This window comes from Scyliorhinus torazame, chromosome 4 (genome assembly GCF_047496885.1).
Source record: "Scyliorhinus torazame isolate Kashiwa2021f chromosome 4, sScyTor2.1, whole genome shotgun sequence".
Taxonomy (NCBI): domain Eukaryota; kingdom Metazoa; phylum Chordata; class Chondrichthyes; order Carcharhiniformes; family Scyliorhinidae; genus Scyliorhinus; species Scyliorhinus torazame.
Window position 1 is genome coordinate 301,291,050 of NC_092710.1, and position 22,614 is coordinate 301,313,663.

At 50.6% G+C, this 22,614-nt stretch overlaps 1 protein-coding gene across 4 annotated transcripts in view; it reads left to right on the forward strand.

Annotated features, from left to right (window-relative positions):
- Window positions 1-22,614, forward strand: part of LOC140411039 (uncharacterized) — a 325,334-nt gene that overhangs the window by 92,127 nt on the left and 210,593 nt on the right. For all 4 annotated transcript variants that reach the window (XM_072500024.1, XM_072500021.1, XM_072500022.1 and 1 more), the window contains exon 3: window positions 17,580-17,650. In XM_072500024.1, coding sequence (XP_072356125.1) covers window positions 17,580-17,650 — 71 coding nt within the window. The remainder of the gene's footprint in view (window positions 1-17,579; window positions 17,651-22,614) is intronic.

Here is a 22,614-nt window from a genome sequence, read left to right on the forward strand (position 1 = left end):
AATGTCTCCTCTTTATCCCGGCTCCTCTCTCTCCTCTTTATCACAGCTCCACTTTTTCCTCTTGATCCCAGCTCCACTTTTTCCTCTTTATCCCAGCTTCACTGTCTCCTCTTTATCCTGGCTCCTCTCTCTCCTCTTTATCCCAGCTCCACTCTCTCCTCTTTATCCCAGCTCCTCTCTCTCCTCTTTATCCCAGCTTCACTTTGTCCTCTTTCCCCCAGCTCCACTCTCTCCTCCTTATCCCAACTCTACTGTCTTCTCCTTATCCCAGCTCCATTTTCTCCTCTTTATCCCAGCTCCACTCTCTCCTCTTTATCCCAGCTCCACGTTATCCCAGCTCCACTCTCTTCTCCTTATCCCAGGTCCATTTTCTCCTCTTTATCCCAGCTCCATCTCTCCACTTTATCCCAGCTACACTTTATCCTCTTTATTCCAGCTCCACTCTCTCCTCTTTATCCCAGCTCCACTGTCTCACTCTTTATCCCAGCTCCACTCTCTCCTCTTTATCCCAGCTCCACTCTCCCCTCTTCATCCCAGCTCTACTCTCTCCTCTTTACCCCAGCTCTACTCTCTCCTCTTTATCCCAGCTCCACTCTCTCCTCTTTATCCCAGCTCTACTCTCTCCTCTTTATCCCAGCTCCACTCTCTGCTCTTTATCCCAGCTCCACTCTCTCCTCTTTATCCCAGCTCTACTCTCTCCTCTTTTTCCCAGCTCTACTCTCTCCTCTTTACCCCAGCTCTACTCTCTCCTCTTTATCCCAGCTCTACTCTCTCCTCTTTATCCCAGTCTACTCTCTCCTCTTTATCCCAGCTCCACTCTCCCCTCTTTATCCCAGCTCCACTCTTTCCTCTTTATCCCAGCTCCACTCTCTCCTCTTTCTCCGAGCTCCAGTCTCTCCTCTTTATCCCAGCTCCACTCTCTCTTTATTCCAGCTCCACTCTCTCCTCTTTATCCCAGCACCACTCTCTCCTCTTTATCCCAGCACCACTCTCTCCTCTTTATCCCAGCTCTACTCTCTCCTCTTTTTCCCAACTCCACTCTCTCCTCTTTATCCCAGCTCCACTCTCTCCTCTTTATTCCAGCTCCACTCTCTCCTCTTTATCCCAGCTCCACTGTCTCACTCTTTATCCCAGCTCCACTCTCTCCTCTTTATCCCAGCTCCGCTCTCCCCTCTTCATCCCAGCTCTACTCTCTCCTCTTTACCCCAGCTCTACTCTCTCCTCTTTAACCCAGCTCCACTCTCTCCTCTTTATCCCAGCTCTACTCTCTCCTCTTCATCCCAGCTCCACTCTCTGCTCTTTATCCCAGCTTCACTCTCTCCTCTTTATCCCAGCTCTACTCTCTCCTCTTTACCCCAGCTCTACTCTCTCCTCTTTATCCCAGCTCTACTCTCTCCTCTTTATCCCAGCTCCACTCTCCCCTCTTTATCCCAGCTCCACTCTCTCCTCTTAATCCCAGCTTCGCTCTCTCCTCATTATCCCAGCTCCACTATCTCTTTATCCCAGCTCCACTTTATCCTCTTTATCCCAGCTTCACTGTCTCCTCTTCATCCCGGCTCCTCTTTCTCCTCTTTATCACAGCTCCACTTTATCCTCTTTATCCCAGCTTCAGTTTATCCTCTTTATTCCAGCTTCACTTTATCCTCTTTATCCCAGCTTCACTGTCTCCCCTTTATCCCGGCTCTTCTCTCTCCTCTTTATCCCAGCTCCACTCTCTTCTCCTTATCCCAGCTCCATTTTCTCCTCTTTGTCCCAGCTCCACTCTCCTCTCTTTATCCCAGCTCCACTCTCTCCTCTTTATCCCAGCTCCACTCTCTCCTCTTTATCCCAGCTCCAACATCTCCTCTTTATCCCAGCTCCACTCTCTCCTCTTTATCCCAGCTCCACTCTCTCCTCTTTATCCCAGCTTCGCTCTCTCCTCTTTATCCCAGCTCCACTCTCTCCTCTTTATCCCAGCTCCGCTCTCTCCTCTTTATCCCAGCTCCACTCTCTCCTCTTAATCCCAGCTTCGCTCTCTCCTCTTTATCCCAGCTCCACTATCTCTTTATCCCAGCTCCACTTTATCGTCTTTATCCCAGCTTCAATGTCTCCTCTTTATCCCGGCTCCTCTCTCTCCTCTTTATCACAGCTCCACTTTTTCCTCTTCATCCCAGCTCCACTTTTTCCTCTTTATCCCAGCTTCACTGTCTCCTCTTTATCCTGGCTCCTCTCTCTCCTCTTTATCCCAGCTCCACTCTCTCCTCTTTATCCCAGCTCCTCTCTCTCCTCTTTATCCCAGCTTCACTTTGTCCTCTTTCCCCCAGCTCCACTCTCTCCTCCTTATCCCAACTCTACTGTCTTCTCCTTATCCCAGCTCCATTTTCTCCTCTTTATCCCAGCTCCACTCTCTCCTCTTTATCCCAGCTCCACGTTATCCCAGCTCCACTCTCTTCTCCTTATCCCAGGTCCATTTTCTCCTCTTTATCCCAGCTCCATCTCTCCACTTTATCCCAGCTCCACTTTATCCTCTTTATTCCAGCTCCACTCTCTCCTCTTTATCCCAGCTCCACTGTCTCACTCTTTATCCCAGCTCTACTCTCTCCTCTTTATCCCAGCTCCACTCTCTGCTCTTTATCCCAGCTCCACTCTCTCCTCTTTTTCCCAGCTCTACTCTCTCCTCTTTACCCCAGCTCTACTCTCTCCTCTTTATCCCAGCTCTACTCTCTCCTCTTTATCCCAGTCTACTCTCTCCTCTTTATCCCAGCTCCACTCTCCCCTCTTTATCCCAGCTCCACTCTTTCCTCTTTATCCCAGCTCCACTCTCTCCTCTTTCTCCGAGCTCCAGTCTCTCCTCTTTATCCCAGCTCCACTCTCTCTTTATTCCAGCTCCACTCTCTCCTCTTTATCCCAGCACCACTCTCTCCTCTTTATCCCAGCACCACTCTCTCCTCTTTATCCCAGCTCTACTCTCTCCTCTTTTTCCCAGCTCCACTCTCTCCTCTTTATCCCAGCTCCACTCTCTCCTCTTTATTCCAGCTCCACTCTCTCCTCTTTATCCCAGCTCCACTGTCTCACTCTTTATCCCAGCTCCACTCTCTCCTCTTTATCCCAGCTCCACTCTCCCCTCTTCATCCCAGCTCTACTCTCTCCTCTTTACCCCAGCTCTACTCTCTCCTCTTTAACCCAGCTCCACTCTCTCCTCTTTATCCCAGCTCTACTCTCTCCTCTTCATCCCAGCTCCACTCTCTGCTCTTTATCCCAGCTTCACTCTCTCCTCTTTATCCCAGCTCTACTCTCTCCTCTTTACCCCAGCTCTACTCTCTCCTCTTTATCCCAGCTCTACTCTCTCCTCTTTATCCCAGCTCCACTCTCCCCTCTTTATCCCAGCTCCACTCTCTCCTCTTAATCCCAGCTTCGCTCTCTCCTCATTATCCCAGCTCCACTATCTCTTTATCCCAGCTCCACTTTATCCTCTTTATCCCAGCTTCACTGTCTCCTCTTCATCCCGGCTCCTCTTTCTCCTCTTTATCACAGCTCCACTTTATCCTCTTTATCCCAGCTCCACATTTTCCTCTTTATCCTGGCTCCTCTCTCTCCTCTTTATTCCAGCTCCACTCTCTCCTCTTTATCCCAGCTCCTCTCTCTCCTCTTTATCCCAGCTTCACTTTATCCTCTATACCCCAGCTCCACTCTCTCCTCTTTATCCCAACTCCACTCTCTTCTCCTTATCCCAGCTCCACTCTCTCTTTATTCCAGCTCCACTCTCTCCTCTTTATCCCAGCACCACTCTCTCCTCTTTATCCCAGCACCACTCTCTCCTCTTTATCCCAGCTCTACACTCTCCTTTACCCCAGCTCTACTCTCTCCTCTTTATCCCAGCTCCACTCTCTCCTCTTTATCCCAGCTCCACTCTCTCCTCTTTATTCCAGCTCCACTCTCTCCTCTTTATCCCAGCTCCACTGTCTCACTCTTTATCCCAGCTCCACTCTCTCCTCTTTATCCCAGCTCCATTCTCCCCTCTTTATCCCAGCTCTACTCTCTCCTCTTTATCCCAACTCCACTCTCTCCTCTTTACCCCAGCTCTACTCTATCCTCTTTATCCCAGCTCCACATTATCCCAGCTCCACTCTCTTCTCCTTATCCCAGCTTCACTCTCTGCTCTTTATCCCAGCTCCACTCCCTCCCCTTTATCCCAGCTCCACTGTCTCACTCTTTATCCCAGCTCCAGTCTCTCCTCTTAATCCCAGCTCCACTCTCTTTATTCCAGCTCCACTCTCTCCTCTTTATCCCAGCACCACTCTCTCCTCTTTATCCCAGCACCACTCTCTCCTCTTTATCCCAACTCTCCTCTCTCCTCTTTACCCCAGCTCTACTCTCTCCTCTTTATCCCAGCTCCACTCTCTCCTCTTTATCCCAGCTCCAGTCTCTCCTCTTTATTCCAGCTCCACTCTCTCCTCTTATCCCAGCTCCACTGTCTCCCTCTTTATCCCAGCTCCAGTCTCTCCTCTTAATCCCAGCTCCACTCTCTTTATCCCAGCTTCGCTCTCTCCTCTTTATCCCAGCACCACTCTCTCCTCTTTTTCCCAGCTCCACTCTCTCCTCTTTATCCCAGCTCCACTCTCTCCTCTTTATCCCAGCACCACTCTCTCCTCTTTATCCCAGCTCTACTCTCTCCTCTTTTTCCCAGCTCCACTCTCTCCTCTTTATCCCAGCTCCACTCTCTCCTCTTTATTCCAGCTCCACTCTCTCCTCTTTATCCCAGCTCCACTGTCTCACTCTTTATCCCAGCACCACTCTCTCCTCTTTATCCCAGCTGCACTCTCCCCTCTTCATCCCAGCTCTACTCTCTCCTCTTTACCCCAGCTCTACTCTCTCCTCTTTATCCCAGCTCCACTCTCTGCTCTTTATCCCAGCTCTACTCTCTCCTCTTTATCCCAGCTCTACTCTCTCCTCTTTATCCCAGCTCCACTCTCCCCTCTTTATCCCAGCTCCACTCTCTCCTCTTTATCCCAGCTCCACTCTCTCCTCTTAATCCCAGCTTCGCTCTCTCCTCATTATCCCAGCTCCACTATCTCTTTATCCCAGCTCCACTTTATCCTCTTTATCCCAGCTTCACTGTCTCCTCTTCATCCCGGCTCCTCTCTCTCCTCTTTATCACAGCTCCACTTTATCCTCTTTATCCCAGCTCCACATTTTCCTCTTTATCCTGGCTCCTCTCTCACCTCTTTATTCCAGCTCCACTCTCTCCTCTTTATCCCAGCTCCTCTCTCTCCTCTTTATCCCAGCTTCACTTTATCCTCTATACCCCAGCTCCACTCTCTCCTCTTTATCCCAACTCCACTCTCTTCTCCTTATCCCAGCTCCACTCTCTCTTTATTCCAGCTCCACTCTCTCCTCTTTATCCCAGCACCACTCTCTCCTCTTTATCCCAGCACCACTCTCTCATCTTTATCCCAGCTCTACTCTCTCCTTTACCCCAGCTCCATTCTCCGCTCTTTATCCCAGCTCTACTCTCTCCTCTTTATCCCAACTCCACTCTCTCCTCTTTACCCCAGCTCTACTCTATCCTCTTTATCCCAGCTCCACTCTCTCCTCTTTATCCCAGCTCCACATTATCCCAGCTCCACTCTCTTCTCCTTATCCCAGCTTCACTCTCTGCTCTTTATCCCAGCTCCACTCCCTCCCCTTTATCCCAGCTCCACTGTCTCACTCTTTATCCCAGCTCCAGTCTCTCCTCTTAATCCCAGCTCCACTCTCTTTATTCCAGCTCCACTCTCTCCTCTTTATCCCAGCACCACTCTCTCCTCTTTATCCCAGCACCACTCTCTCCTCTTTATCCCAACTCTCCTCTCTCCTCTTTACCCCAGCTCTACTCTCTCCTCTTTATCCCAGCTCCACTCTCTCCTCTTTATCCCAGCTCCAGTCTCTCCTCTTTATTCCAGCTCCACTCCCTCCCCTTTATCCCAGCTCCACTGTCTCACTCTTTATCCCAGCTCCACTCTCTCCTCTTAATCCCAGCTCCACTCTCTTTATCCCAGCTTCGCTCTCTCCTCTTTATCCCAGCACCACTCTCTCCTCTTTTTCCCAGCTCCACTCTCTCCTCTTTATCCCAGCTCCACTCTCTCCTCTTTATCCCAGCACCACTCTCTCCTCTTTATCCCAGCTCTACTCTCTCCTCTTTTTCCCAGCTCCACTCTCTCCTCTTTATCCCAGCTCCACTCTCTCCTCTTTATTCCAGCTCCACTCTCTCCTCTTTATCCCAGCTCCACTGTCTCACTCTTTATCCCAGCACCACTCTCTCCTCTTTATCCCAGCTGCACTCTCCCCTCTTCATCCCAGCTCTACTCTCTCCTCTTTACCCCAGCTCTACTCTCTCCTCTTTATCCCAGCTCCACTCTCTCCTCTTTATCCCAGCTCCACTCTCTCCTCTTTATCACAGCTCTACTCTCTCCTCTTTATCCCAGCTCAACTCTCTGCTCTTTATCCCAGCTTCACTCTCTCCTCTTTACCCCAGCTCTACTCTCTCCTCTTTATCCCAGCACCACTCTCCCCTCTTTATCCCAGCTCCACTCTCTCCTCTTTATCCCAGCTCCACTCTCTCCTCTTTATCCCAGCTCCACTCTCTCCTCTTAATCCCAGCTTCGCTCTCTCCTCATTATCCCAGCTCCACTATCTCTTTATCCCAGCTCCACTTTATCCTCTTTATCCCAGCTTCACTGTCTCCTCTTCATCCCGGCTCCTCTCTCTCCTCTTTATCACAGCTCCACTTTATCCTCTTTATCCCAGCTCCACATTTTCCTCTTTATCCTGGCTCCTCTCTCACCTCTTTATTCCAGCTCCACTCTCTCCTCTTTATCCCAGCTCCTCTCTCTCCTCTTTATCCCAGCTTCACTTTATCCTCTATACCCCAGCTCCACTCTCTCCTCTTTATCCCAACTCCACTCTCTTCTCCTTATCCCAGCTCCACTCTCTCTTTATTCCAGCTCCACTCTCTCCTCTTTATCCCAGCACCACTCTCTCCTCTTTATCCCAGCACCACTCTCTCATCTTTATCCCAGCTCTACTCTCTCCTTTACCCCAGCTCTACTCTCTCCTCTTTATCCCAGCTCCACTCTCTCCTCTTTATCCCAGCTCCACTCTCTCCTCTTTATTCCAGCTCCACTCTCTCCTCTTTATCCCAGCTCCACTGTCTCACTCTTTATCCCAGCTCCACTCTCTCCTCTTTATCCCAGCTCCATTCTCCCCTCTTTATCCCAGCTCTACTCTCTCCTCTTTATCCCAACTCCACTCTCTCCTCTTTACCCCAGCTCTACTCTATCCTCTTTATCCCAGCTCCACTCTCTCCTCTTTATCCCAGCTCCACATTATCCCAGCTCCACTCTCTTCTCCTTATCCCAGCTTCACTCTCTGCTCTTTATCCCAGCTCCACTCCCTCCCCTTTATCCCAGCTCCACTGTCTCACTCTTTATCCCAGCTCCAGTCTCTCCTCTTAATCCCAGCTCCACTCTCTTTATTCCAGCTCCACTCTCTCCTCTTTATCCCAGCACCACTCTCTCCTCTTTATCCCAGCACCACTCTCTCCTCTTTATCCCAGCTCTACTCTCTCCTCTTTACCCCAGCTCTACTCTCTCCTCTTTATCCCAGCTCCACTCTCTCCTCTTTATCCCAGCTCCAGTCTCTCCTCTTTATTCCAGCTCCACTCTCTCCTCTTATCCCAGCTCCACTGTCTCCCTCTTTATTCCAGCTCCACTCTCTCCTCTTTATCCCAGCACCACTCTCTCTTTTTCCCAGCACCACTCTCTCCTCTTTATCCCAGCTCTACTCTCTCCTCTTTATCCCAGCTCTACTCTCTCCTCTTTTTCCCAGCTCCACTCTCTCCTCTTTATCCCAGCTCCACTCTCTCCTCTTTATCACAGCTCAACTCTCTGCTCTTTATCCCAGCTCCACTCTCTCCTCTTTATCCCAGCTCCACTCTCACTCTTTATGCCAGCTCCACTCTCTCCTCTTTATCCCAGCTGCACTCTCCCCTCTTCATCCCAGCTCTACTCTCTCCTCTTTACCCCAGCTCTACTCTCTCCTCTTTATCCCAGCTCCACTCTCTCCTCTTTATCCCAGCTCCACTCTCTCCTCTTTATCCCAGCTCAACTCTCTGCTCTTTATCCCAGCTTCACTCTCTCCTCTTTATCCCAGCTCTACTCTCTCCTCTTTACCCCAGCTCTACTCTCTCCTCTTTATCCCAGCTCTACTCTCTCCTCTTTATCCCAGCTCCACTCTCCCCTCTTTATCCCAGCTCCACTCTCTCCTCTTTATCCCAGCTCCACTCTCTCCTCTTTATCCCAGCTCCACTCTCTCCTCTTAATCCCAGCTTCGCTCTCTCCTCATTATCCCAGCTCCACTATCTCTTTATCCCAGCTCCACTTTATCCTCTTTATCCCAGCTTCACTGTCTCCTCTTCATCCCGGCTCCTCTCTCTCCTCTTTATCACAGCTCCACTTTATCCTCTTTATCCCAGCTCCACATTTTCCTCTTTATCCTGGCTCCTCTCTCACCTCTTTATTCCAGCTCCACTCTCTCCTCTTTATCCCAGCTCCTCTCTCTCCTCTTTATCCCAGCTTCACTTTATCCTCTATACCCCAGCTCCACTCTCTCCTCTTTATCCCAACTCCACTCTCTTCTCCTTATCCCAGCTCCACTCTCTCTTTATTCCAGCTCCACTCTCTCCTCTTTATCCCAGCACCACTCTCTCCTCTTTATCCCAGCACCACTCTCTCCTCTTTATCCCAGCTCTACTCTCTCCTTTACCCCAGCTCTACTCTCTCCTCTTTATCCCAGCTCCACTCTCTCCTCTTTATCCCAGCTCCACTCTCTCCTCTTTATTCCAGCTCCACTCTCTCCTCTTTATCCCAGCTCCACTGTCTCACTCTTTATCCCAGCTCCACTCTCTCCTCTTTATACCAGCTCCATTCTCCCCTCTTTATCCCAGCTCTACTCTCTCCTCTTTATCCCAGCTCCACTCTCTCCTCTTTACCCCAGCTCTACTCTCTGCTCTTTATCCCAGCTCCACGTTATCCCAGCTCCACTCTCTTCTCCTTATCCCAGCTCCACTCTCTCCTCTTTATCCCAGCTCCACGTTATCCCAGCTCCACTCTCTTCTCCTTATCCCAGCTTCACTCTCTGCTCTTTATCCCAGCTCCACTCCCTCCCCTTTATCCCAGCTCCACTCTCTCCTCTTTATCCCAGCTCCACTGTCTCACTCTTTATCCCAGCTCTACTCTCTCCTCTTTATCCCAGCTCCACTCTCTCCTCTTTACCCCAGCTCCACTCTCTCCTCTTTACCCCAGCTCTACTCTCTCCTCTTTATCCCAGCTCCACTCTCTCCTCTTCATCCCAGCTCCACTCTCTCCTCTTTATCCCAGCTCCACTGTCTCACTCTTCATCCCAGCTCTACTCTCTCCTCTTCATCCCAGCTCTACTCTCTCCTCTTTATCCCAGCTCTACTCTCTCCTCTTTACCCCAGCTCTACTCTCTCCTCTTTATCCCAGCTCCACTCTCTCCTCTTTATCCCAGCTCTACTCTCTCCTCTTTATCCCAGCTCCACTCTCTGCTCTTTATCCCTGCTCCACTCACTCCTCTTTATCCCAGCTCTACTCACTCCTCTTTATCCCAGCTCTACTCTCTCCTCTTTATCCCAGCTCAACTCTCTGCTCTTTATCCCAGCTCCACTCTCTCCTCTTTATCCCAGCTCTACTCACTCCTCTTTATCCCAGCTCTACTCTCTCCTCTTTATCCCAGCTCCACTCTCCCCTCTTTATCCCAGCTCCACTCTCTCCTCTTTATCCCAGCTCCACTCTCTCCTCTTAATCCCAGCTTCGCTCTCTCCTCATTATCCCAGCTCCACTATCTCTTTATCCCAGCTCCACTTTATCCTCTTTATCCCAGCTTCACTGTCTCCTCTTCATCCCGGCTCCTCTCTCTCCTCTTTATCACAGCTCCACTTTATCCTCTTTATCCCAGCTCCACATTTTCCTCTTTATCCTGGCTCCTCTCTCACCTCTTTATTCTAGCTCCACTCTCTCCTCTTTATCCCAGCTCCTCTCTCTCCTCTTTATCCCAGCTTCACTTTATCCTTTATACCCCAGCTCCACTCTCTCCTCTTTATCCCAACTCCACTCTCTTCTCCTTATCCCAGCTGCACTCTCTCTTTATTCCAGCTCCACTCTCTCCTCTTTATCCCAGCACCACTCTCTCCTCTTTATCCCAGCTCTACTCTCTCCTTTACCCCAGCTCGACTCTCTCCTTTTTATCCCAGCTCCACTCTCTCCTCTTTATCCCAGCTCCACTCTCTCCTCTTTATTCCAGCTCCACTCTCTCCTCTTTATCCCAGCTCCACTGTCTCACTCTTTATCCCAGCTCCACTCTCTCCTCTTTATACCAGCTCCATTCTCCCCTCTTTATCCCAGCTCTACTCTCTCCTCTTTATCCCAGCTCCACTCTCTCCTCTTTACCCCAGCTCTACTCTCTCCTCTTTATCCCAGCTCCACTCTCTCCTCTTTATCCCAGCTCCACGTTATCCCAGCTCCACTCTCTTCTCCTTATCCCAGCTTCACTCTCTGCTCTTTATCCCAGCTCCACTCCCTCCCCTTTATCCCAGCTCCACTGTCTCACTCTTTATCCCAGCTCCACTCTCTCCTCTTTATCCCAGCTCCACGTTATCCCAGCTCCACTCTCTTCTCCTTATCCCAGCTTCACTCTCTGCTCTTTATCCCAGCTCCACTCCCTCCCCTTTATCCCAGCTCCACTGTCTCACTCTTTATCCCAGCTCCACTCTCTCCTCTTTACCCCAGCTCCACTCTCTCCTCTTTAACCCAGCTCTACTCTCTCCTCTTTATCCCAGCTCCACTCACTCCTCTTCATCCCAGCTCCACTCTCTCCTCTTTATTCCAGCTCCACTCTCTCCTCTTTATCCCAGCTCTACTCTCTCCTCTTTACCCCAGCTCTACTCTCTCCTCTTTATCCCAGCTCCACTCTCCCCTCTTTATCCCAGCTCCACTCTCTCCTCTTTATCCCAGCTCTACTCTCTCCTCTTTATCCCAGCTCCACTCTCTGCTCTTTATCCCTGCTCCACTCACTCCTCTTTATCCCAGCTCTACTCTCTCCTCTTTACCCCAGCTCTACTCTCTCCTCTTTATCCCAGCTCTACTCTCTCCTCTTTATCCCAGCTCTACTCTCCCCTCTTTATCCCAGCTCCACTCTTTCCTCTTTATCACAGCTCCACTCTCTCCTCTTTTTCCCAGCTCCACTCTCTCCTCTTAATCCCAGCTTCGCTCTCTCCTCATTATCCCAGCTCCACTATCTCTTTATCCCAGCTCCACTTTATCCTCTTTATCCCAGCTTCACTGTCTCCTCTTCATCCCGGCTCCTCTCTCTCCTCTTTATCCCAGCTCCACATTTTCCTCTTTATCCTGGCTCCTCTCTCTCCTCTTTATCCCCGCTCCACACTCTCCTCTTTATCCCAGTTCCTCTCTCTCCTCTTTATCCCAGCTTCACTTAATCCTCTTTACCCCAGCTCCACTCTCTCCTCTTTATCCCGACTCCACTCTCTTCTCCTTATCCCAGCTCCATTTTCTCCTCTTTATCCCTGCTCCACTCTCTCCTCTTTATCCCAGCTCCACGTTATCCCAGCTCCACTCTCTTCTCCTTATCCCAGCTCCATTTTCTCCTCTTTATCCCAGCTCCATCTCTCCTCTTTCTCCCAGCTCCACTTTATCCTCTTTATCCCAGCTCCACTCCCTCCTCTTTATCCCAGCTCCAATGTCTCACTTTATATCCCAGCTCCACTCTCTCCTCTTCATCCCAGCTCCACTCTCCCCTCTTTATCCCAACTTCACTCTCTGCTCTTTATCCCAGCTCCACTCCCTCCCCTTTATCCCAGCTCCACTGTCTCACTCTTTATTCCAGCTCCACTCTCTCTTTATCCCAGCTCCACTCTCTCTTTATCCCAGCTCCACTCTCTCCTCTTCATCCCAGCTCCACTCTCTCCTCTTTATCCCAGCTCCACACTCTCTTTATTCCAGCTCCACTCTCTCCTCTTTATCCCAGCACCACTCTCTCCTCTTTATCCCAGCACCACTCTCTCCTCTTTACCCCAGCTGTACTCTCTCCTCTTTACCCCAGCTCTACTCTCTCCTCTTTATCCCAGCTAGACTCTCTCCTCTTTATCCCAGCTCCACTCTCTCCTCTTTATTCCAGCTCCACTCTCTCCTCTTTGTCCCAGCTCGACTGTCTCACTCTTTATCCCAGCTCCACTCTCTCCTCTTTATCCCAGCTCCACTCTCCCCTCTTTATCCCTGCTCTACTCTCTCCTCTTTATCCCAGCTCCACTCTCCCCTCTTTATCCCAGCTCCACTCTCTCCTCTTTACTCCAGCTCCACTCTCTCCTCTTTATCCCTGCTCCACTGTCTCACTCTTTATCCCAGCTCCACTCTCCCCTCTTTATCCCAGCTCCACTCTCTCCTCTTTATCCCAGCTCTACTCTCTCCTCTTTATCCCATCTCCACTCTCCCCTCTTTATCCCAGCTCCACTCTCTCCTCTTTACCCCAGCTCCACTCTCTCCTCTTTACTCCAGCTCCACTCTCTCCTCTTTATCCCAGCTCCACTGTCTCACTCTTTATCCAAGCTCTACTCTCTCCTCTTTATCCCAGCTCCACTCTCCCCTCTTTATCCCAGCTCCACTCTCTCCTCTTTATCCCAGCTCTACTCTCTCCTCTTTATCCCAGCTCCACTCTCTGCTCTTTATCCCAGCTCCACTCTCGCCTCTTTATCCTAGCTCTAGTCTCTCCTCTTTACCCCAGCTCTACTCTCTCCTCTTTATCCCAGCTCCACTCTCTCTTTATCCCAGCTCCACTTCATCCTCTTTATCCCAGCTCCACTCTCTCCTCTCTATCCCAGCTCCACTGTCTCACTCTTTATCCCCGCTCCACTCTCCCCTCTTTATCCCAGCTCCACTCTCCCTTCTTTATCCCAGCACCACTCTCTCCTCTTTATCCCAGCTCCACTCTCTCCTCTTTATCCCAGCTACACGCTCTCTCCTTATCCCAGCTCCACTCTCTCCTCTTCATCCCAGCTCCACTCTCCCCTCATTATCCCAGCTCCACTCTCTCCTCTTTATCCCAGCTCCACTCCCCCCTCTTTATCCCAGCTCCACTCTCTCCTCTTTATCCCAGCTCCACTCTCCCCTCTTTATCCCAGCTCCACTCTCCCCTCTTTATCCCAGCTCCACTCTCTCCTCTTTATCCCAGCTCCACTCTCCCCTCTTTATCCCAGCTCCACTCTCTCCTCTTTATCCCAGCTCCACTCTCCCCTCTTTATCCCAGCTCCACTCTCTCCTCTTTATCCCAGCTCCACTCTCTCCTCTTTATCCCAGCTCCACTCTCCCCTCTTTATCCCAGCTCCACTCTCTTCTCCTTATCCCAGCTCCATTTTCTCCTCTTTATCCCAGCTCCATCTCTCCTCTTTCTCCCAGCTCCACTTTATCCTCTTTATCCCAGCTCCACTCTCCCCTCTTTATCCCAGCTCCACTCTCTCCTCTTTACTCCAGCTCCACTCTCTCCTCTTTATCCCAGCTCCACTGTCTCACTGTTTATCCCAGCTCCACTCTCTCCTCTTTACTCCAGCTCCACTCTCTCCTCTTTACCCCAGCTCTACTCTCTCCTCTTTATCCCAGCTCCACTCTCTCCTCTTTACTCCAGCTCCACTCTCTCCTCTTTATCCCAGCTCCACTGTCTCACTGTTTATCCCAGCTCTACTCTCTCCTCTTTATCCCAGCTCCACTCTCCCCTCTTTATCCCAGCTCCACTCTCTCCTCTTTATCCCAGCTCTACTCTCTCCTCTTTATCCCATCTCCACTCTCCCCTCTTTATCCCAGCTCGAGTCTCTCCTCTTTACCCCAGCTCCACTCTCTCCTCTTTACTCCAGCTCCACTCTCTCCTCTTTATCCCAGCTCCACTGTCTCACTCTTTATCCAAGCTCTACTCTCTCCTCTTTATCCCAGCTCCACTCTCCCCTCTTTATCCCAGCTCCACTCTCTCCTCTTTATCCCAGCTCTACTCTCTCCTCTTTATCCCAGCTCCACTCTCTGCTCTTTATCCCAGCTCCACTCTTGCCTCTTTATCCTAGCTCTAGTCTCTCCTCTTTACCCCAGCTCTACTCTCTCCTCTCTATCCCAGCTCCACTGTCTCACTCTTTATCCCAGCTCCACTCTCCCCTCTTTATTCCAGCTCCACTCTCCCTTCTTTATCCCAGCACCACTCTCTCCTCTTTATCCCAGCTCCACTCTCTCCTCTTCATCCCAGCTCCACTCTCCCCTCATTATCCCAGCTCCACTCTCTCCTCTTTATCCCAGCTCCACTCTCCCCTCTTTATTCCAGCTCCACTCTCCCTTCTTTATCCCAGCACCACTCTCTCCTCTTTATCCCAGCTCCACTCTCTCCTCTTTATCCCAGCTCCACTCTCCCCTCTTTATCCCAGCTCCACTCTCTCCTCTTTATCCCAGCTCCACTCTCCCCTCTTTATCCCAGCTCCACTCTCCCCTCTTTATCCCAGCTCCACTCTCTCCTCTTTATGGCAGCTCCACTCTCTCCTCTTTATCCCAGCTCCACTCTCCCCTCTTTATCCGAGCTCCACTCTCCCCTCTTTATCCCAGCTCCACTCTCTCCTCTTTATCCCAGCTCCACTCTCTCCTCTTTATCCCAGCTCCACTCTCCCCTCTTTATCCGAGCTCCACTCTCCCCTCTTTATCCCAGCTCCACTCTCTTCTCCTTATCCCAGCTCCATTTTCTCCTCTTTATCCCAGCTCCATCTCTCCTCTTTCTCCCAGCTCCACTTTATCCTCTTTATCCCAGCTCCACTTTCTCCTCTTTATCCCAGCTCCACTCCCTCCTCTTTATCCCAGCTCCAATGTCTCACTTTATATCCCAGCTCCACTCTCTCTTCATCCCAGCTCCACTCTCCCCTCTTTATCCCAACTTCACTCTCTGCTCTTTATCCCAGCTCCACTCCCTCCCCTTTATCCCAGCTCCACTGTCTCACTCTTTATTCCAGCTCCACACTCTCTTTATTCCAGCTCCACTCTCTCCTCTTTATCCCAGCACCACTCTCTCCTCTTTACCCCAGCTGTACTCTCTCCTCTTTACCCCAGCTCTACTCTCTCCTCTTTATCCCAGCTCCACTCTCTCCTCTTTATTCCAGCTCCACTCTCTCCTCTTTGTCCCAGCTCGACTGTCTCACTCTTTATCCCAGCTCCACTCTCTCCTCTTTATCCCAGCTCCACTCTCCCCTCTTTATCCCTGCTCTACTCTCTCCTCTTTATCCCAGCTCCACTCTCCCCTCTTTATCCCAGCTCCACTCTCTCCTCTTTATCCCAGCTCTACTCTCTCCTCTTTATCCCATCTCCACTCTCCCCTCTTTATCCCAGCTCCACTCTCTCCTCTTTACCCCAGCTCCACTCTCTCCTCTTTACTCCAGCTCCACTCTCTCCTCTTTATCCCAGCTCCACTGTCTCACTCTTTATCCAAGCTCTACTCTCTCCTCTTTACTCCAGCTCCACTCTCTCTTTATCCCAGCTCCACTGTCTCACTCTTTATCCCAGCTCTACTCTCTCCTCTTTATCCTAGCTCCACTCTCTCCTCTTTATCCCAGCTCTACTCTCTCCTCTTTATCCCAGCTCCACTCTCTCTTTATCCCAGCTCCACTTCATCCTCTTTATCCCAGCTCCACTCTCTCCTCTCTATCCCAGCTCCACTGTCTCACTCTTTATCCCAGCTCCACTCTCCCCTCTTTATCCCAGCTCCACTCTCCCTTCTTTATCCCAGCACCACTCTCTCCTCTTTATCCCAGCTCCACTCTCTCCTCTTCATCCCAGCTCCACTCTCCCCTCTTTATCCCAGCTCCACTCTCTCCTCTTTATCCCAGCTCCACTCTCCCCTCTTTATTCCAGCTCCACTCTCCCCTCTTTATCCCAGCTCCACTCTCTCCTCTTTATCCCAGCTCCACTCTCTCCTCTTTATTCCAGCTCCACTCTCCCCTCTTTATCCCAGCTTCACTCTCCCCTCTTTATCCCAGCTCCACTCTCTCCTCTTTATCCCAGCTCCACTCTCCCCTCTTTATCCCAGCTCCATTCTCCCCTCATTATCCCAGCTCCACTCTCTCCTCTTTATCCCAGCTCCACTCTCCCCTCTTTATCCCAGCTCCACTCTCTCCTCTTTATCCCAGCTTCACTCTCTCCTCTTTTTCCCAGCTCCACTCTCTCCTCTTTATCGCAGCTCCACTCTCTCCTCTTTATCCCAGCTCCACTCTCCCCTCTTTATCCCAGCTCCACTCTCTTCTCTTTATCCCAGCTCCACTCTCCCCTCTTTATCCCAGCTCCACTCTCTCCTCTTTATCCCAGCTCCACTCTCTCCTCTTTATCCCAGCTCCACTCTCCCCTCTTTATCCGAGCTCCACTCTCCCCTCTTTATCCCAGCTCCACTCTCCCCTCTTTATCCCAGCTCCACTCTCCCCTCTTTATCCCAGCTCCACTCTCCCCTCTTTATCCAAGCTCCACTCTCCCCTCTTCATCCCAGCTCCACTCTCTCCTCTTTATCCCAGCTCCAACCTCCTCTTTATACCAGCTCCACTCTCTCCTCTTTATCCCAGCTCCACTCTCCCCTCTTTATCCAAGCTCTACTCTCTCCTCTTTATCCCAGCTCCACTCTCCCCTCTTTATCCCTGCTCCACTCTCTCCTCTTTATCCCAGCTCTACTCTCTCCTCTTTATCCCAGCTCCACTCTCTGCTCTTTATCCCAGCTCCACTCTCGCCTCTTTATCCTAGCTCTAGTCTCTCCTCTTTACCCCAGCTCTACTCTCTCCTCTTTATCCCAGCTCCACTCTCTCTTTATCCCAGCTCCACTTCATCCTCTTTATCCCAGCTCCACTCTCTCCTCTCTATCCCAGCTCCACTGTCTCACTCTTTATCCCAGCTCCACTCTCCCTTCTTTATCCCAGCACCACTCTCTCCTCTTTATCCCAGCTCCACTCTCTCCTCTTTATCGCAGCTCCACTCTCTCCTCTTTATCCCAGCTCCACTCTCTCCTCTTTATCGCAGCTCCACTCTCTCCTCTTTATCCCAGCTCCACTCTCCCCTCTTTATCCCAGCTCCACTCTCTCCTCTTTATCCCAGCTCCACATTCTCACTCTTTATCTTAGCTCTACTTTATCCTTTTTATCCCAGCTCCACTTGATCCTCTTTATCCCAGCTCCACTCTCTCCCCTTTATCACAGCTCCACTTTCTCACTCTTTATCTTAGCTCTACTTTATCCTTTTTATCCCAGCTCCACTCTCTCACTCTATCCCAGCTTCACTCTTCCCGCTTTATCCCAGCTCCTCCGTCTACCAGCTCCACTTTATTATATCTTCACTTTCTCTGCTTTATCCCAGTTGACCATTTGTTTGAATGAATTATATATAACCTTCCAACAGTGCAATAAGTTAGCTTTTGAAACTGTTACCTTGACCAATTATACCTCTAGAATTTGTAAGCAAATCTTTTCTTTTTCGAACTAGTGACCTCAGCAAGAAGAGACTTTGGGTCGTTTCATTCATCCAATGTGCAAGAACTCCTTAGAGCTGTTCAGGTTTGACTTTTATGTATGACTTTTGGCATGGGAAACAGATATTCCTTTTTTTTTGCATTGTAGATAGTATTATGGAGACATTAATTGAAATATTTGCATTGAAAGCCAGGAATTTCTTCTAACCAAGCAACCAGTTGAGTAATGTAATATAGCGATTGAATATGAGTTAATTACAGCATGTCGAAAAGTCTCAAAATTGTAATATTTAAATAGGAGTTTTATGTGGAGAATAGACTGAAGAATTATTCATTTAGATAGTGTTCCTCTGCCACAATGATTACAGGAATACTTAAGCAATTCTAAACTGTTGCCATTATCATTATAACTGCTTCCTGATCTTATAACAATGTCCAGAAGTTTTATACAGTTGATTTAGCAGCATTTATTGAAAGCTGGTGATCACAGAAAATACAGTGCAGAAAAGGCCCTTCGGCCCATTAAGTCTGCACTGCCACAAGTACAGGGAATCCTAATCCCATTTGCCAGCACTTGGCACATAGCCTTGAACGTTAAGACATGCCAAGTGCTCACCCAAATACTTTTTAAAGGATGTGAGGCAACCCGCGTCTACCACCCAGTAGAGGTATATATTTGCCGGCTATATTTGCCGCCCAGTAGTGGTTCCTAAAGTTCGGCAGTTCTCCCACCTCGGCTCTGCTCCAACAGTACTTTCTTTACACGCAGTGTTTTACCCCCCGACACAAACCCAGATATCACCCTATTCACCCGCTTAAAAAAGGTCTTTGGTATAAAAATAAGGAGGCACTGGAAAACAAACAAAAATCTCGGGAGAACCGTCATTTTTACGGTCTGTAACCTCCCTGCCAGTGACAACTGGAGCATGTCCCACCTCCGAAAGTCCTCCTTCATTTGTTCAACTAACCGGACCATATTCAATTTATATAGCTGTTCCCATCCCTGTGCCACCTGAATACCTAAGTAGAGAAAACTCCCTCTCAGCACTTTAAACGGCAACTCCCCCAGTCTCCTCTCCTGCCCCCTCGCCTGGATCACAAAAACCTCGCTTTTACCCATATTCAATCTGTACCCCGAGATCCGGCCAAATTCACCTAAGATCCAAATAATCTCACATCCCCCCTAACGGGTCAAAAATATATAGGAGTAGGTTGTCTACATATTACGAGACGCTGTGTTCCACCCCACCCCCGGACTAGCCCCTTCCAGTCCTTTGACGCGCTCGGCGCCATCGCCAATGGATCTATAGCCAAGGCAAACAACAGTGGGGAGAGGGGACATCCTTGCCTTGTTCCCCGGTGCAGTCGAAAGTAGTCCAAACTCACCTGGTCCGTCGCACACTCGCCACCGGGTGCCTGGTACAGCAGCCAAACCCAGTCAATAAAGCCCTGCCCAAACCCAAACCGACCCAGGACCTTCCAAAAATATTTCCATTCCATCCGGTCAAAGGCATTCTCCGCATCCACAGCAACCACCACCTCCGCCTCTCCCCCCTTGGAGGGCATCATGATCACATTCAGGAGCCTTCTAACATTGGCCATTAGCTGCCTGCCTTTAACAAATCCCGCCTGGTCTTCCCCTATCACCCCCGGAACACAATCCTCTGTATTCGAGGCCAGAATTTTGGCCAGTAATTTGGCATCAACATTCAGCAGGGAGATTGGTCTATATGACCCACATTGCTCTGGGCCATTCTCCTGCTTCAGGATCAATGAGATCGAAGCCTGTGATATTGTTGGGGGAAGAACACCACGCTCCCTTGCCTCACCAATGCCCTCACCAGCAGTGTGCCCACCATTCCAGAAAACGTCTTGTACAATTCCACTTGTAGCCGTCCGGTCCCGGGGCCTTACCCGACTGCATGGCCTCCAATCCCTCTACTACTTCTACAATCCTGGTCGGGGCTCCCAACCCCTCCACCATCCTCAACCTTCGGAAACTTGAACACTTCCAAAAACTGCCTCATCCCCTCCACCCCAGCTGGGGGCTCTGACTCATACAACTGACTGTAAAATTGAACACCCCATTCACCCCCGCTGGGTCCAAGACCGTGTTACCCCCGCTGTCCTTCACTCTTCCTATCTCCCTGGCCGCCTCCCTTTTCCTAAGCTGATGTGCTGGCATCCTACTGGCCTTCTCACCATTCTCATATATCACCCCTCTCGCCCCTGTGCTACTCACTGCACCACCAAGCTGCCCTGGGGGTAGGATGCTTGGCGCCATGGGAGGGGGCTACTCGGCTAGCTGGGTGGGCTAGCTCACTGAAGCGCAGTGGGGGGCGAGCAAGTGATAAGTTTGTTATGGGGGGTTGGGATTGTTATTTTGTTAAGGGGGGTTGGGAGGGGGGAATTGTTCAGCTGACAGGGGAGGGACTGGCGCTTGGAGACAAATTGGAGGTCGATGATGGTGAACACCCGAGGGCGGGCCTGAGGAGGCGCGGAACGCGAGCTGGAGGCTGGCCTACAAAGGATGATAGTTGATCGGGGGGTGGGGGGGGGGGGGGGGGGGGGGGGGGGGGACCAGGCTGATTACATGAAACATGAGAGGGCTGAATGGGCCGGTCAAGAAGGCTCACGTGTTTGCACGTTTGAAGAGTTTGAAGGCGGTCGTTGCAATGCTACAGGAGATACACCTGAGGGTAGTGGATCAGACTAGGCTGAGGAAGGGTTGGGTTGGGCAGGTATTTCATTCTGGGCTAGACTCTAAAACTAGGGGGGTTGCGATCTTGATCAGTAAGCAGGTGACATTTGAGGTAGGGAAAATAGTGGCGGACTCAGTGGGTAGGTATGTTATGGTGAGTGGGAAGCTGGAGGGGATGCTGATGGTGTTAGTGAACATTTATGCACCAAACTGGGACAACGCAGAGTTTATGAGGCGGGCATTGGGGAAGATTCCGGACCTGGACTCAGATAGGTTGATCATGGGTGGGGGAGGGGACTTTAATACAGTCATTGACCCAAGATTGGATTGGTCGACTTCAGGGACAGGGAGGGTGCCAGCCACGGCGAAGGAGATAAAGGGGTTTATGGAACAGATGTGCGAAGTAGATCAGTGGCGGTTCGGACGGCCAAGAACGAAGGAGTTTTCTTTTTTCTCCCATGTTCACAAAGCGTAATCCCAGATTGATTTTTTTCGCTTTGAACAAGGCTTTGCTGGCGGGCGTGGTGGGTGCCGAGTATTCGGCGGTTGTTGTGTCGGACCAATGCCCACACTGGGTGGATTTAAGGGTGAGCAAGGAGGGGGGTTAGTGCCCGCAATGGAGATTGGATGTACGACTGTTAGCGGATGAGGGGGTGTGAGGACGGGTGAAGGAGGCTATCCAGAGTAATTTGGAGATAAATGACATGGGGTAATTTTGGCAGCAATGGTAGGGGAGGCACTGAAAGCAGTGGTTAGAGGGGGGAGCTAATTTCCAAAAGAGCTCATAGGGAGAAGGTGGAGCGAGCAGAGATGGATAGGCTGGTTAGGGAGAATCTCCAGGTAGATAGAAGGTACTCCAAAGCTCCGGAGGCGGGGCTTTGAAGGAGCAGCAGAAGCTGCAGATGGAGTTTGGTCTGATATCCACAGGGAGGGCGGTGGGGCAGTTGAGGAAGGCTGAGGTCCCAGGTTCAATCCTGGCTCTGGGTCCCTGTCCGTGTGGAGTTTTCACATTCTCCCCATGTTTGCGTGGGTTTCGCCCCCACACCCCAAAGATGTGCAGGGTAGGTGGATTGGCCATGCTAAATTGCCCCTTAATTGGAAAAATGAATTGGGAACACAATTTAAAAAAAAAAAAGTATCCTGCCCCCCACTGATCTCCCTCCCCCCGCTCGAACATACATATGCAAAACATAACAATCCCCAACAAACACAAAGACGATAAGTCCAACCACCATGCCCCATTAAGAACAAAGTTAACCCTCATAAAAACCTGTGCAACGGCCCAAACATTGGTACAAAAACAATACATACAAAACCCAAAGAGAAAAGAAATTTAGCAGCATAGGCACCGAGTTACTCGCCCACAAGTTGAATGTCCTCCATCACCTGCCAGTCCCCTGTCCTTAACAAAGTTCATTGCCTCATCCGGCGTTCCAAAATAAAGTTCTTGACCCTCGTAAGTGACCCACAAACGAGCTGGAGACAGCATGCCGAACTTCACCCCCTTCTTTAAGAGGCCGATTTAACTTTATTGAAGATCGCCCTTCTTTTGGCCAGTTCCGCACCCAAGTCCTGGTAAATGCACAGCTCCCTATCTTCCCATTTGCAGCTCCTCATCTGCTGGCCCACCTCAAGATCTGTTCCTTGTCCGGGAACCGGTGCATTCGTACCACCATCGCCCTTGCCAGCTCATTCATCCGCGTCTTCCTCATAAGCGCTCCGTGCGTCCTGTCCATCTCCAAGGGTCAAGTAAACGCACCTTCCCCCAGCAGCTTCTCGAACATACGTGCCATATATGCCCCTGCGTACGATCCCTCGCTGCCCTCCGGGAGGCCAACGATCCTCTGGTTCTGCCTGTGCAACCTGTTCTCCAGATCCTCCGCTTTCTCTTGCAGCCTTTTTTGGTGGTCCCTCATCAGCCCCATCTCCGCCGCCATGGGGGTTAGCTGGTCTTCGTGCTCAGTCACTGCCTCTTCCACCTCCTAGATTGCCTGGCCCTGGGCTTCCAATCTTTGCTCCACCCAGTCGATTCCCATCTTAATCAGATCCAGGTACTCTTGTCTTTGCTCAGCAAAGCTCTCCTGAAGAATTCCACCAGCTGTTCCGTTGACCACTGGGCTGGCGATCCCAGCCCCAGAGCCTCTGCCATGTTTTTCTATGCTGCAGACTCCAATCCCTTCTTTGCCCTATGATCTCTCCTTATCAGACCACTTCCGGCCAACGCAACAATAAACTGGTGGGGAATTCTTCTCCTCTATCTCACCAGTCTCCTACTTTACCGATCAAATCCCCCATAAGTCGGGGAAAAAGGTCCCAAAATCCACCACAAGCGGGAGCTACCAAATAAG